Raw genomic sequence first — 16,674 nt, 5'->3', positions numbered from 1 at the left:
TAAAAAATCTGTATTAATCTGTATTCACTAATAAAATGAAATTCTTACAACAAAATGATGCTAAGATATGTTATTCGAATAGATGGTGGTTGTAGGATGGTAGATTCAATCAGTCATTACCGCGCTCACAAGAATATTCAACGACGAAGTTTCATTTTTTTATCCACAACAACTGAATTGTAATCCCATATGTTTATCTAGTTCGAAATTGGTGACTTTATAATTTGACATGGAATTTCAGCGCCCAATATGCAACGTCAAGTCGGTTCATACAACTCTCAGTTTGACAGTAAAGTTTCATGATGCCATTACTTCCTTGAATAAAGTACTGTCTCTAAGCGTATCATTTTCCAATAAATCAGCTTTTCTGTTAGTTTTTCATTCATTTGGCTTCTCCAATATATGTTTCCACTAAGTCATTACAAAAAAACTGAATATCAGTTCAAATTGATTTCAAGTTATAATATAAATGGATTTCACAGATTTCCATATTAATTTGTGTTTTGTCCTTTGATTGATAGACTTTTATATCGTCACTGGAATCAAATACTAAAAGATAGCTCAAACAGAAAAGTCAATTTTTTCCTTTCTTACTTTTTGTGAGATCTGTATAAATCTGTATTAAATTGAGGAAATCTGTATAAAATCTGTACTCTGTATTAAATCTGTACGAGCATGTAAAAATCTGTATAATACAGATAAATCTGTATAAATGGCATCTCTGTTTCTGACGGCAATCTGCACAGTTAAAAATATAATTACAAAACATGAGTACGATCTTACCCATATTGAGTAAAAATGAAATAACCCAGAATAAAAGTATTTTCAAAGCCACTCTAATTTGGGATTTCTCGGTTGATTTTTCAAAAGGGCGTATAAGCAAGTGACAGTTTCTCTTTGTTTACTTTCTCTTCTATTAATTACCAAGCGGTTTCCACGTTTATCATTCAACTCTGCACGAAATGATACCCGAAACTTTCGACTTTCAAACAGAATAGTGATACCAAAGAAAATCTTTTTAATCACATCACAATAATCGAAAGAGAGAGTGATAAAAGAGAAACTGTTATTTGCTTATAGGCCCTTTTGAAAATTAACCGAGATTTTCCATTCACAGCAATATTTGAGTAAAATTTATGCATATATGTTAACAGAGGTCTTTTGGCCACTTCATATATTTTGGCCCACCTAACAAACTTTAAGGGTTTAAGTAACCCATGTTTAAGTTAAGTAACCCATGTTGCATCGATTTGAAGCTAATCACATTAAATTACCTATTGTGGAAGGAATTTTCAAAGATATTACAACATTTGGTGGATATCTTTACAAAGTGGGCCAAAATACCTCTGTTACCCTTCTTAGTCACAAAAGCTGAAAATTGATCTATCATTCTTGAAACGCATATAGCATTATCTTACATATTTATCCAAAATTGTGTTTACAAAGTGGGCCAAAATAACTCTGTTACCCACGTTCTATTTTTACAAAAGCCGAAAATTGATCTATCATTCTTGAAACGGGTATAACATTGTCTTCCATATTTATCGAAAATTGTGTGATGGTTGATAAGATTAAAAATTTTCATTGCTTGTATTTTGCAGAGTACAAACTCTCGTTATAAGAGCTAAAAAATTATTATTGTAAAACTTAGAAACTTCCTTCGAATTTCAAAGGTTAACTTTTTCAATTAGATTTTCGAAACAATATTAGAGAAAAGTTATGATTATGAGTTATGATAATATGTTTTCTAGCTTTTCTCATAGATAGCGAAACCGATTTTCACAAATGAAAGGTCCTGTGGTCCCATACGGAATTCTTGAATTTCATCCGAATCCGACTCCCAGTTCCGGAAATATAGGGTAAAATCTTCTCCAATTGATAGTTTTTATCAGTAGACGATCAAACAAACTGTGGTGGCTTATTTCAGAAACTCGTCATTTATTTATCAGAACGTTGGAGGTTGCTTAAAACCATATTCAAATTTCAGCGGTTGTTCTAACTCGCAAGCTTTTGCTTCCAGAATGTTTTCTTTACACACCCCTCAATTTGAACACTGGCGGTTGTCCCGACGCGCCCGTCTAGATATGGTTTTCATTACGCACATCTAACGTTCTGATTCTAACGGTCCAAACACCGACGGTCGTTCCAACGCGCCAAACTACCTCATCTGGGTGGTTCAAACCCCGGCGGTCGTCCTGACGCGAAAAACTTTATCGTTTGGGTGGTTTTCATTACACACCGCAGATTAAAAACATGGCGGTTATCCCAAACAGGCCTGCTCTCTACTTTCGGTAGTCAATCATGCAATTTGGATTCTCATTTCCAAATATTCCTTATGTCGAGTGATTCTACACATCCTTTTCATGATTACAAGTTGATCTAGCTCCTGGCAGGATCGCCAATGTAGAAACCTGCCCTCCACACGGTAGCCATCTTGAATGAGGTTGAGAGAATCACTCGATTTAAGGACGTGCGACTTACCACCTCAAGCTTCAGCAATCGTAACTGTAATGACGCACCGAAAAGGGAAGATGATACGCTGCGTGCTCGTGCGCTGTGCGCCCATTGCTGTTCGCAGCTGTCACCTGCGAGGGGAAAGACATTTCTCGTCTTGAGCCGTGTGTACCACATAAACCAAGGGGCAAATCACTCTAAACTTTGTCTGAACTCAAACAAGTTTTACCGGGAGTAAAAAAGTTTAGCAGGGATCTCGCTGGATTAGAATGGGATTAGAGAAGTTTAGCCGAGATCTGGAAAAGTATTATTTTGACATAAGAAGCTGTAAACGTGGGAGCAGAGATGCCAGATATTTTCATAGAATATATATAATATTGCTTTGTATAAAAAATCTGTATTTATCTGTAATGAAAGGAAAATTCGGAAATAAAATGATGTTTAAAGATGTTATTCCATTAGATTATTGTTATAGAATGGCAGATGCAAGGAGCATTCCTTTATATCGTAAGTCCTTGCCGTACTGACAAAAACATTCAACGACGAAATTTAATTGTTTTTGTTATCAACCACAATTGAATTGTAAATCCATATACTTTTTCGTTTGAAAATGATGACTTGGAATTCAAACATGGAATTCAAACGCCCAATACGCAACGTCAAGTCAGGTCATACAACTTTCCAGTCTGACAATAAAGTTTCATGACGCCATGACTTCCTTGAACATCAGTTCAAATTGGTTTCAAATTATGATATAAATGTATTTCAGCGTTCATCATTAAACAGCTGCACGAAAAAAATTTCATTTTAATATGGGCAATCGAACACGCTCAGACGGAAAAGTTTCATTATTTCTTTCTTACTTTTTGTGGTATCTATATTTAATTTGAGAAATCTGTATAAAATCTGTATTCTGTATTAAATCTGTATGCGCATGTAAAAATCTGTATAATACAGATAAATCTGTATAAATGGCATCTCTGCGTGAGAGCTCGAATGACAGATACACTTCAAACAAGATTAGGCAAAACTAGGTGGGATTAGTTTTAAATTACCCAAACTTATCTAGACTAGTTGGGATTAAATGAGATTAGAGAAGATTATCTTGGAATTACATGAGTTTATTAGTATGAGATTGTCTAGAGTTTAGAGTGATTTGCCCCTTGACATAAACTGATTTCGGTTATTCTTTCAAGAATCGAAGAAAATTTTTTTTAAGAATACCACAGTATTATTTATGATAGTATGGCATCATTACACAACTAGGGGGATTAAGGTAGCGCTTCGCCGTGGTCAGGTCGAAGCAAGACAACTCACTGCTTTCTCTTGCTTTGTCGCCGAAATTTCACCCTAAATTGCGAATTTCTCCAATACTATCCCGATTCACGAAAAATCAAAAACATACGATTGTAGGTAAACGATTTTACTATGCATTTGGCGAAAAATATCAGTTAGAAAGCTTTTCTTTCGCGAGATTTCGTGCGAGTTTTGTAAAACGTTTTGTTTTCTTTTTTCCTTCTCTCGCTATAAGCAACTCGCATAAGTAGGGATGTGTTACGTTTTCAACAAAGCGTCAAAGCTAGTAGCGATGAAAATTATTACTGATTTCTGGTTCTACTGAAACATGAATAGAAATTATTTTACAAAGTAGTAACACTTACTTACATTTTCTACTCATCTATGTTCGACGTTTACGCAGAGAGAACGGACAACGAAAACTAAAGAAATGTTGTTAGCGTCTACCGCATGTGGCATTTTGCACACCCCAATGCATGCGTTGACATTGTGTGCGTGCGAAAGAATAAGGATAAACTCATTTATTTTTATAACTCGCACGAAATCTTTCGATAAAAACGTTTATCAGGCACAATTTATATACGAATCGATAGAAAAATTAATTATCTAGAATCGTATGTTCTTGGAATTTCCGTTTTCTTCCCCGTTTTCTCACAATTTTGGGTGAATTGCGTGAAACCCCGGGATAGGCAGCGAACTCCCGTGACCACGGCGAAGCGCTACCTTAAAACAGGTTTTTATTATAAAAGAGGGGATAGTTATGTACAGTTTCGTACCGAGGAAATTTGGCGCCCGGGGTAAAATAAGATTTGTCGCCCCAATCGTTGGTTTAGTGAGCAAAAAAAAGCTTCCATTTTTTTCTCGAATGTGAAGTTGATAGTTAACCACAGACTAACAGACATGACAGTATGAGTAAATTCTTATAAAAATAATTTTTCGTGATGCACTAGTTCCACCTATATTGTACTGCGCGAACTATTTACTATTGGTACACCCCTTGTGTTATGTAAAAGTTTTTATACTAGTTGGTTTCCCCTCGTTTGTCAACACCAATCAGCTGCTTGCAGGGATGCCTGATTTCATCAAAATATTTGAAAATGAATTGTCACAATAAATTATTGGATTACGTTGATAATATATTTAACTTTTTCGCGATGTTGGAAGATAACCATTTATTTGACTCAACGTTGTTCATCTAGACTATTTTTTATTGTGTTGGTAGTTTTCACCCGAAATTAAGTGGCGGCAGACCAGAAGCAAGTGAATATTGAAACAAAACGGGTTCGATTTTGTATTGCGTTAAAGGATGAGAAGTAGGCACAATTATGTATATAGTTTTGGCAATATGTATTAAATCTGTATCCTGCATGAAATTCGCATGGACGTATACAAATCAATACATTACAGGTAATTCTGTATGAATGGCAACTCTGTTGGTAAATGAAAAAAATAAACACAGTCTAGATGACAGACAGGATGTTTTTGATAGGGTAACGTGGCGCCATCATGACACATGTGAGTACTGTCCCAAATAAAGGAATATTCGAAATGACCGTTAAAATGATTAAAGAATCTAATTTGAGTGTCCTGTCTGTTAGTCTGTGAGTTAACGTAGAAAAAGCCATTTCATTTTGATAACGTTCTGGAAGGATCCCCGATAGTCAGCACGACGTGTGTTAAAGACCTTGGTGTCTTTCTCGATGAGCAACTGACATTCAAGCAACACATCAGCTATATCGTTTCTAAAGCTTCTCGCAACTTAGGATTTTGTAATGAGGGTGGCTGGACCTTTTTACAGACGTGTACTGTTTAAAATCTCTGTATTGCTCACTTGGTCGTTTATCTCTGGAGTACTGTTCTGTCGTTTGGAATCCTCACTACAGAAACGGAGTTCATGAAATCGAATCGATACAACGCAGATTCATTCGCTTCGCTCTACGGCGCTTACCGTGGAACAATCCTCACCATCTACCAAGCTACGAAAGTCGCGGGTTACTAATCGGTCCAGATACACTACAAGTTCGTCGAGATGTTGCACGTGCTTTATTAATAGCAGATGTTTTGACCGATAAGATTGCTCCGCGAAATTAGTATCAACGTAAGAATCCGTACTCTTCGCCACAGTGCATTTCTTCGACTTCCTTTACGACGAACTAACTACGGTGCCAATAATGCTATTATTGGCTTGCAGAGATCATTCAATCGTGTTTCATTAGAATTCGACTTCAATCTATCACGCAGTAGGATACTTGAAATTCTTTTTGTGTATTTTGTGTATTAGAAATTATCATTAGGACCATATTGTGTCTGTTGATTATACCTAAATAAACGTAGGAACAATTTTATTGTCTCTTCTCAGTTTGTGGAGTACGGTTTACTTTAAATTTCTATTCGGGTACCCCGGTAGTCTTTTTTATATCAATGAGATACTTTATAGAAAATTATGTTTTAACATGCATATAATTCACGATAATGATAGAATACTTCCAAAAAGTTTATCAAAAGGCCAAAATATTTAGCGGCTAAAATACCTTCGTTTCCTTTTGTTGTATGTCATAATCTAGGACAGGACCAGACAACTGGCTTCTTTTTCCAGAAAAATATTTCTCTTCTTATTCCGGTTGCTCCCTGCTGTAAATAATAAATGACTCGCGATCACTGTTGCCAGTAGAGATAATTATTCATTCTGAAAACTTTCTCCCCTTATAACATGCAATTATTTATCATTTGAAAACACTTAGACAAATGTTATATCGGTCAAAAATATAGCTCTGGATTCATTTTGATCAGATGTTTGTTTTGAAGAAAACGTTTAGTTGAAACAGCCTCATAAAATTTTTCTAAAACACTCAATTTTGGGTAATTAATTTTTGCAGCTTTATTAACTAAAGTATTCAACATATTCTATTTGAGAAAAATAATAACATAACGTATCCAAAGATTCGGTGCTATTCTCAACCAACATAATCAATATTCTCGTCCATATCACACTTCGTGATTTCAGGCTTTCTCTTTGTATCATGCAGTGATTGTTAAATGTACTCGCATACTTTCCGCATTGACAGGATTTAAAAACAAATTGAACTTAAATCCTATTGAAATTAATAATTTTGAAAAGATGACCCGAAAAATAAAATATCCTATATCAAGCTACATTGTTACCGACGATACTGACAATACTTTTTCTACCACCCTGCAGTAATCTTGATTTCCACAACTTGTACTTGCTTGTGTCAATTTCAACCAATCACGAGCTGGTCCGAAATTGGTCCTAAAAGTGGATTAACAATTGTCAGGTCCTGTCCTAGGTCATAATCTTTGTTTCAGTAGCGGCCCTTACACGAGCATTAAAAATGTCATTTTAAATTATGACTAAGTAATGATGTATTTCAAATTTGTTAGAAATTTCGTCATTAGTGCACCATTACACGTTCATTAAAATGATATTATTGTTTAGTAATGACATTTTGAATGACTCGTGTAAGGGCCGCTAGTGTACCTTTTTTTTTATCTTCTTTATCGATACTTCCACGTGCGTAGTTCAAAACTGTGTGTTTGATTTCCGTTGGACATATCTTTTGTGTTGAATAAGTTAAAGCCGGATTATTATAATGGCCAATATCAAACGCCAATTTAATTTTCAGGAATCGCTGAATTGTTCGCAAAGCTCTGGCGATCGGAAAGCAAAGGTTCGAAAAACGATTGAAGTCACTCGTTCGACTCGTTACACGGAGATTGTGGAAGGTAATAGTGCACGGACGGAGCAAAACGAAGTAATGGTTGGACATACTCAGTTCATCAACACTCAAGATACCGACACACAGCACAATAATTGCAATACTGGTCTTGCTCTCATGGACGGTAGTTTGAATAACATCCAGGAAACGATGGACGACGACAGAGAAAGATTTATTTTGTCCTGTCGGGAATCAGCTGATTCGTATCTAAAACGATTGGACCAGGTAGAAATAAAACTCGAGGCAAATGCAAAGTTGGTCATGAAATGCAAGAAGTTTGAAGAAAATATGCTGAAGGAAAATGACGACATTCGTAAAGGGCTGCAGGAGCTGCTAGAGATGAGCCGCAAAAAGCATACCCTACGTGAGGAAACACTCGCTATGTTACTGGACAAATTTTAATATTCTTTTGAAATGAAAAATTGTCTAATATTGTTGAAATAAGCTAGACGAGGTATTTTGTAGTAAATATGTCGAATTCCATTCCAAATCCCTATTGAGTAACCACAGCAAACTGCAAATGGAAATGAAATTACAATAAAAATGAGACGTTTGTTTTTGTAATTACTTATGTATTTTACATATAATAGTTTCGATAACAATAAATTTTGTTTCAATCTATATACACTTTGAATTTTTTTATCTCTTTTCAGCGTTAACTTTTTCTAAGATGTCTTGACACTATTCGTCCTTACTTTGCAGTACTTGAAAAAATCCTATTCGTGATAAATGACCACCTCAGAATGATTCATAATGTTGAAACATGCTATCGGCGTCAATCATTTTTCTTGCGAATAGCTCTGGTAAACCGGTAGAAAGATATGAAGATCGTAATTCCATTAGCTGTAAAAAATGTTTATCTGTCAGTGCCGTATCTGCTTTGCAGATATCCGTTTGCAACGAAAGGAAATTCAGTAGCGTGCAGGTCCCGAAAAACAAAACCATGCCATGTGTTCCATTTAGCTGTGCATACAGTATTTACGAAAGTGCGTGGGATATTTTTGCACTCCATATCGAATTATAAAAAGTTACCTATTATATCAATGTCAGTGTTCACCGCATTCGAGACTCAGTGAAAACTGCGTTCATCTTTTTTTGAAACGAAAATCGAACGGTGTTTATTGCGCTGTTATTTTTTAAGGTAACTGAGCCAACAGAAAACATGAAATCACATAATGCTGTAATCCGAACAACATTCAGATTACGGTATGTAGAAAAAAAACTGTCCTATCAGTTGCTTTTGACCTGCCTGAATAGTAACTGTGTTTAGTTTGTTCCTTAACTATACTTTATCATAAGCACTGCTTAACGATCGTCATAAAACGGCCATCAATTCTGTTTTTGATTATTGGATTATCCGCTATAAATAGGTAAAATAAAATATATTCAATTAATGTATTACTAGTGCTACTATCTTGGTTCCTCCGCATATGTCTTACTGTAATTTTCAGTATGGATTTTGTATGGGATAAGGTTGACTGCAAAGGGATAAGGAATTGAAAGGAATGCAAGGTCAAGTTTAGGATAAGAAAGGTTGCTGTTTGTTTTATTGTGTCCGGACTTCGATGCAAACCGAAACTTTCGTCTTTCTAGCATGCTATCTGTTCTGTGTTCTTCTCCACACGGCAACCATCACCCGTCGAAGTTTGTTTACTTCGTGAACGCAGCGAATACAGCCCAAATTACTTCATTACTGTTGGATTTAGCAGCTTCCGCTTCGAAGTCCAGGTCTAGCAGTTCTCGCACACGTCGCATCGCCAGCTCGTAATCATCGTCGTTTAGTGGGGCAAACGCATTCTCCAGTACATCACTTGCGTGTGCCAGTAGGATGAGAGCCAACATTCGCTTGTCGATGCGCTGTGGATCGTTCACCCATTTGGTTAGCACGGAATCCTGAATCTAGTAATTATTATATTTGATCATCTTATCTGGCTCGTTATGCGATTCGACGATTCGCTTACCTTTTTCACTAGACGGCACTTGATTACATTGTCGTTCAATGGATGCGTCGTCATATCGAAAAGGAGGAAGTTTTGTTTCTCAGTTGTCAGAACACCCTTCTCTACAAGATTCTTGGCAAGACGTTCGCGTACATTTTTTAGTTGATAGCGTAACTTGAGAGGATTCCACGTTTCCCCTAAAATGACATCCATTGTTTCATTACTTCCGTGCATAATTTACTTAGCTACTTACCACTCAGATATTCGATCCAGCTCTGTATGGTTTCCGGTGGTTCAGTTTCTTTAATGTGCTTTAACGCCTCGTCCAGTAGAACATCTCCAGTTGGTGTATCCGATTTAAGGATTATTTTCCGTGTGCAAAGTCCCTTTCGCCGCATACCGGCTCGTTCGAGTTCTACCCGACCACGCAAGCCCAACTCTATAAGGATGCATCCTCGCAAACCGCTAGATATGCAATCATTCCAGAAGGATGTATATCCCTTTATAAAAAAAAATAACCGATTATCATAACTATTAACATGTTGAAAAGCAATAATTACTTAGAAAAGATTACATTATCATGAAAATTCCTAATAAAATCTAATATTCAAACTTGCTACTACCCTACTAATGTCTACAATTAGGAACATAGGGTGCACGTCCGAACAGTTATCTTTCAATCTATGCTGAAAGGTTTACGGGAAATGTGACTGAGAAAAAAGTCACTCCTTTGCGTAAATATAAAAATGTTAAATGTAAATGTAGTTCACTTAGAATTAAAATTTTTATATTCACGCAAAAAGGTTACTTTTAGGACGTGCATATTTTTGAAAACTGCTATCGATAAATGAATTAACAAACGAAACATCATCGAGAAAGAATGCCAAAATTCAAAAGCCCTTATAAATCGTGAAGTTCAGACAGTTGGACGAAAATCAGCAAAACTGACTTTTTTATTTTTGAGTGTAAATACGTGTTGTTTGTTTGTAATATTTGCCGATAAAAGATAAGTTGGTAGGAAATAAAAACTCCGAAACAAAAAGTCAATGTCTATCTTTATAACTAGTCCCGTTCAACACAAAAGTTTGTAGGTAATTATGTCATAATGAAACGTGTCATTCAACTGGATTTAACACATCGCAATGTTCTTATTTACACAACCGTTGTGAAACATCGGAAATCCATTATCATAATTTACTTGAATTGTTTATGCATTGTCCTTATGCTATTTATCTTTCAGAAGCGATATTATTTCTAATATGCTTCATATTTTTCATCTGGATATTCTACGAGTGTCTACCAGCAACAATAAAAAAAAACACCACACATACACGAAACCATGTACCTCCTTATCTTTGAGACCGAGCAGTAGTACTTCCTCCATTAGGGTGAGCCGTGTTTCCTTCGAATCGCAATCATCCAGCTCCTCCTCAATATCGTTTCTGCCTTCTTGATCATAATTATTGCTGGATGACGAGCCACCACCATTATTCGATTCGGTGTCGCGAGCTTTTACACGTCGGACAAGGCCCTCGCTCCGATTCATTGCGTTACAATGACTATTCCACTCTCAAGGTATTGTTTATTATATCGTAGTGTCGAGGAAATTGGTTGTTACTAGTAGCAAGTGACTATGAGATTGACATTCAAAACATTTAATGAATATGCTAAAACAACTCACTATTTTATCACGTATTATCGGTAAATACTGACGTCGAGACTAATTGATTTTCTGCTATTTTAAAGACAATTTTTCAGCAGCTTGACACGAATCACGGAAAAAACATGGCGGAATGTAAATTGCAAGACATCAAAGAAAGATAAACCAGCTGCAAATCAATGTGGGAACAATACTTTGACATTACAGTCCAACACACTCATTCAGAATAGCTTACACGTATTTGCAATGTTACTCACAAGCAGAGATGCCAGATATTTTCATAGAAAATCTGTATTCTTTGTATAAAAAATCTGTATTAATCTGTATTCAGTAATAAAATGAAATTCTTACAACAAAATGATGATAAAAGATGTTATTCCAATAGATTGTGGTTGTAGGATGATAGATTCAATCAGTCAATTCAACGACGAAGTTTCATAGTTTTTTTTTCATCCACAATTGAATGGCAATTCCATATATTTATCTAGTTTGAAATTGATGACTTTATAATTTGACATGGAATTTCAACGCCCAATATGCAACGTCAAGTCGGTTCATACAACTATCAGTTTGACAGTAAAGTTTCATGATGCCATTACTTCCTTAAATAAAGTACTGTCTCTGAGCGTATCCAAAAAATCATCTTTTCTGTTAGTTTTTCATTCAATTGGCTTCTCCAATATATGTTTTCACTCAGTCATTGAAAAAAACTTAATATCAGTTCAAATTGGTTTCAAATTATAATATAAATGGATTTCAGATTTTCATATTAATTTGTGATTTGTCCGTCGATTGATAGACTTTTATATCGTCACTGGAATCAAATACTAAAAGATAGCTAAGACAGAGAAGTTAAATTTGTTCTTTCTTACGTTTTGTGACATCTGTATAAATCTGTATAAAATTTAGAAAATCTGTATAAAATCTGTACTCTGTATTAAATCTGTATGCGTATGTAAAAATCTGTATAATACAGATAAATCTGTATAAATGGCATCTCTGCTCAAAAGCGAGAAAAATTTCATTTATTTTCGCTTAGACACACACACGTATATATACACTCAAAATAATAATCATGTTATAGTTACGTGAAAAGTTATGTGAATATTTTCCACCCTACTTTTCACTTAGGTTTTAATGGACTGGCATTTAAAAATTGCTCAATGCATAATCCAGTAAAAGCTACGTGTTTCATAGGTAAAATATAATGTACTGCTCATATCACATTTACCTATCAGTTCATATAAAATTTTGAAACCAGAGAATTACTATTTTATATACTGGTTGAAGTCAAAAGCGAGATTGCAGATTTTTATATAGATCTAGGAAATGAAAAATGCCATGAAAAATAAAACATTTATTTCAGAAAATTAGCATAGAATTTTAACGGCTGAGAATAAAAAGCAACTAATAACGTCGTGGGATCTCGAATCGACAAGCCTCCAGAAATCGTTTTGTTGTCACTGCCATCCAACCGAAGCTGAAGTCGAGATCCAGTTTACGTGAATTTTCAAGTGAATCGAACGTGATTTTTAATTTGAGTGTATATATATATATATATATATATATATATATATATATATATATATATATATATATATATATATATATATATATATATATTTGAAATTTAACTACATTTAACATTTATTTTGTTTTTATATTGAAAAAAATAACCTGTTATTTAAAATGCTTTTACTATTTGCATCAAATCAAGCATCAAACACACTATCATTCTAATAATAACATGCTCTTAATAGAAAAAATAGCATTTTACACTCAATGCAGAACCACTTTCGAAATAAAAGCTGCAAATATGCAAAACTGAACCAACGAAAGCTCTCAAATCTGCTGAGCTGAATGCGAAAAGTAAAATAATCGAAACAGTCACGAAACAGTTTGCGGCCATAAAGTCGTAAATTCGTTTTCGTCTGAGACGTCAGGATAGACATAGCAGTTCGGTGTAAATAAGTGCATTGTAAATAGCAATGACTTTACGTCTGCTTAGCGGATTATGTTGATCCGCGAGGTGGCATTAGCAGTCAACATAAACTGCTAATGCACTGATGAGCTGAATGCGAAACGTAAAACAATCAAAACAGTCATGTGCACTTCTGCACAAACCGGTACCCACGAGGTACCAAAACCTAAATGACTCTCAAATTAACCAACGATCTTTTTATATCAACCAACGTTATTTTTTGTGGGTACCTGTGGGAACAGAACAACTTCAAACTTACCTCTGACGAAGATAAGACCTAGTCGACGACACGACCAGGCATTCCAAAGAAAAATCTGGAAAAAATGTGTTCGTGAGTGATCTACCGCCAGTTACCACAAATGTAGCGACCCCTTGAAAATGATTAAAAAAAATCTTCTTGCGCAACACTGTTTAAGTTGCTACGAACTAGTTACCATGGAGTCCCATAGTAAATAAATAAACCACAATGTCGAAAAAAATCAGAACGATTTTCTCTAGCAAAACTTTTGCTGAGTTAGAACTAGTTATTTCTGAGTTTAAATTAGTTATTGCTGGAATACTTTGCGTGAAATATTTGTGAAAAGGTATTGGATCAGATTCTGTCAAGGTTTAAAAGTCTTAATGTTACTTTGAGGTTGCATTATGACGAATCATTTTAGGACATCATATATGACTCCTGGACCACGCGTCAGGATAATAAGTATCATGACGTAATGCAAATTACAAACACAGGAAGCTCAATGGATTCTCGAGATCTCGTGAGGCAATTCACGAGAACCATACCCTCGAATCTTGTACCCGGGAAAACATGTCGGGAAGCAATATGGCTCATTGAGGACTGCAATTGATCGAGAAAGTGATGAAAAATTGGCTGCAAATGCGATACGATTCGAGCAATTGCAATAATTGCAAATTGTTCGGACTTATTTATTTAGAAATGATGGTTTGATCTATCGTTTTCAGAAGATTTTAGAGTTTCATCACACTGTAAGTAGTTTGAGAGTAAACTTTTTCGATCGTATTGAACTTTTTTTTATTCCGAATTACAGAATGATCCTTCCAAGTCGGGGCACCAGATCCAAGTTCAACAAATGATCATGTAGATTAACGGAGATATTTTGGCCACTAATAAAAGCTCTGTGTTATAAAATTGAAGTACATCGATTCCCGGAAAGACTTCTTCATTCATAAACATATTGGCCCTTATTACCGTTCTCACTTCCACTTTCACATTCACTTCACTTACACTTTACTTGATTTTCTCTATTACCAGTATCACGCACAGTGGAGTAATCACCGTAGTGAAAAAAAAAAACATTTTTCCAACAAAATTTTGGTGATGTGATGTTCGTAATAACGACAAGCTCATCTAAGTAATTACTTTTTTCTCTGAATCGACTTTTGTGATAATGACCTTCATTCACTTTACTTGATTTTCACCGTGAAGTGATACCGATAATAAGGTAAAAATCACTTCACTTGGTTTTCACCGTGTAGTGATAGCGGTAATAAGGGCCATAGTGAAGTGATCATTGTAATGGAAAAAACTCATTTTTCCAACGAAATGTTGATGGCGTGATGTTCATAATGACATCAAGTTCATCCAAATAATTACTTTTGTCTTTGAAGCGACTTCCGTACTAAGGACCTAAATTCACCTCACTCGATTTTCACCGTGAAGTGATACCGATTATAAGGGTCACAATCACTTCACTTGGTTTTCACCGTGTAGTGAAACAAGTAATAAGGGCCATTAGATACATATCAACCAAAAACATTCCCGTTACCCTGTTTTTGGAACAGCAAGATTAAATCGACTATATGCCCCATGCTTTTTTTTCGTAATTTTCAGCGATTCAAAACCGGTTTCGTTTGATTGTTTTGTTTGATTAGAATCTACGAATAAGATCGAAGTTTTCACTTGAAGATACCGCAAAGATGCTAGTACAATGCAGTACAAGTTCACTATCTGTTCAAATATGCCCAGAGAGTAAGTCAGTGCAGCATTAATAATAAATCGATTAAACACCCTGATTTTGAATAAGGCATATTGACTTTTCGATGGCGTTATTAGGAATAGATTTTAGAATAAGAGCGAATATTTTTGTTTAGAAAAGTTTCAGATATTCGAAAGTCTCTTTATCGTCAGTTGCGAAACTCGGTATGGTATAAGTAGATCTGATAAATTATGCCTAACTCATCTAGTGAACATAAATACTACGAATATTCTCTTAATAAGGGCCGTCGTGAACTCTGATTGGTTCCTTATACAAATTTAAACCCATGTTGAACTTGAAAAACATAACAGTGTAGCTTCGAGAACCGGTGCAAAAAAAAATTGCACGATCATCAAACGAATGGTGTTCTGTCGAGATGGGAGAGCTGCTCAGTAGCAGAACAACTTTCGCTGTTGAAAATACTTAGATTTTATTTTTCTGTTTCAACTGCTGTGAAAAGATTAAGGTAAATAAATGTAACTACGGTAACGGTAGGTGTTATTTTAAAAACATTAGTTTTTTAGGCTGAGTTGCCAGTTTCATACATTTTTCGAACAATTTCGTTTTGACATTACGAGTTACTGAGGGGTAGTTAAATTTGCGATACAGTTTTTAATAGCGAGTGGCAGGTCGTGTCGTCGACCTAGTAGTTCAATTTTCTCGCACAATGTTTTCAAAGCACGGTCAGTAAAGTTTGTTGTCAATTTAGAAACGAAGTAGAAGTTACTCAGATTTCTAAATCAATATTGCTCACTTTTTAACATTTGAACTAAATAAGCATAAACGAATGCAAATTGCTCACTTACGAATAAGGTTAGGAGTTTGGTTGCCGACAGTGCTAAGTTGCCGGCACCCCACCGTAACTTTTGACAGAAAGCAGATAGCGTCATTCCGACAAATGTGAGGTTAAATCGATCTATTCCGTGATTTAATACCGGATGCCATCAAATTATCTCAACCAAAGTTTTCTTTTCGTAATTTGCAAAATGTCTACCGATTTCAGTACCGGCACTGCATTTATTTCAACAAATTGTGAAAAATTGTCAGTGATATGCAGAAATATCAAATTTCGTAGTTAATCTACAAACCTTTTATCGTCTGAAGATTTTTTGCAGACTATTGAAACTTCGACAATGTTTGCTGACAATCGTCAAAATTTACAGACTTTTGAGAACGGGCGCGATTTTTTTGTTTTTGCTAGCTACACTTAATGTATTAACTGGCATCTCTGGTGATATGCAACTTGTGGCCAAATTGACTGCTTCAATACATCCGTCATATAAGTAAAAACTTTAGTTCTCTGGTTCTGTTGGCCATGGCGACTCCAAACAAAGCCTCAAAGTCAAGGAAAATTAACTTTAGTGCACTGAACGTTGATTAGTGCCCTTTAAAGTTGATTTGTGGATAAGAAGCCAAAAATTCGCCTGCAGTAAAGTATTCAATACCGCGAAGCCGGTGGAAGACCGGCCAAATCAATACCAAAGACACCACCATCCAAATCATCGGACAAAAAAGCCAAGGCGAAGACGTTATCAGGCAATGGAGACTTTTGCCCTAAACGCTTCCGAAAAGAATAAATTCCGTTTTTTCTTTGAATAATTGCAACTTT

The 16,674-nt window shown here is 35.4% G+C and overlaps 2 protein-coding genes and 1 long non-coding RNA gene across 4 annotated transcripts; 2 read left to right on the top strand and 1 right to left on the bottom strand.

Annotated features, from left to right (window-relative positions):
* The first annotated feature begins 7,295 nt into the window (after positions 1 to 7,295).
* Positions 7,296 to 8,029, top strand: LOC131427810 (uncharacterized). The gene has a single exon (XM_058591337.1). The coding sequence runs from the start codon at positions 7,362 to 7,364 to the stop codon at positions 7,887 to 7,889; it is 528 nt and encodes a 175-aa protein (XP_058447320.1). The 5' UTR covers positions 7,296 to 7,361; the 3' UTR covers positions 7,890 to 8,029.
* A 41-nt stretch (positions 8,030 to 8,070) lies between these two features.
* LOC131427809 (Golgi phosphoprotein 3 homolog sauron) lies at positions 8,071 to 11,266 on the bottom strand. 2 transcript variants are annotated; one of them, XM_058591335.1, is made up of 5 exons: positions 11,109 to 11,266; positions 10,773 to 11,044; positions 9,681 to 9,927; positions 9,449 to 9,624; positions 8,071 to 9,386 (listed from the first exon to the last, which is right to left on the bottom strand). In XM_058591335.1, the coding sequence occupies exons 2-5, from the start codon at positions 10,971 to 10,973 to the stop codon at positions 9,138 to 9,140; spliced, it is 873 nt and encodes a 290-aa protein (XP_058447318.1). In that variant the 5' UTR covers positions 10,974 to 11,044; positions 11,109 to 11,266; the 3' UTR covers positions 8,071 to 9,137. The 2 variants fall into 2 exon arrangements, with proteins under 2 accessions (XP_058447318.1, XP_058447317.1); XM_058591334.1 differs by having other exon boundaries at positions 10,773 to 11,251.
* A 2,273-nt stretch (positions 11,267 to 13,539) lies between these two features.
* On the top strand, positions 13,540 to 14,221 carry LOC131432827 (uncharacterized). The gene is made up of 3 exons (XR_009229974.1): positions 13,540 to 13,652; positions 13,728 to 14,055; positions 14,118 to 14,221. It is a non-coding gene; the product is annotated as an uncharacterized LOC131432827 (long non-coding RNA).
* Positions 14,222 to 16,674: the final 2,453 nt, after the last annotated feature.

This window comes from Malaya genurostris, chromosome 2 (genome assembly GCF_030247185.1).
Source record: "Malaya genurostris strain Urasoe2022 chromosome 2, Malgen_1.1, whole genome shotgun sequence".
NCBI classification, from domain to species: domain Eukaryota; kingdom Metazoa; phylum Arthropoda; class Insecta; order Diptera; family Culicidae; genus Malaya; species Malaya genurostris.
Note: the sequence above shows the minus strand (reverse complement) of the source record. Positions and strands in the feature narration are given on the sequence as shown.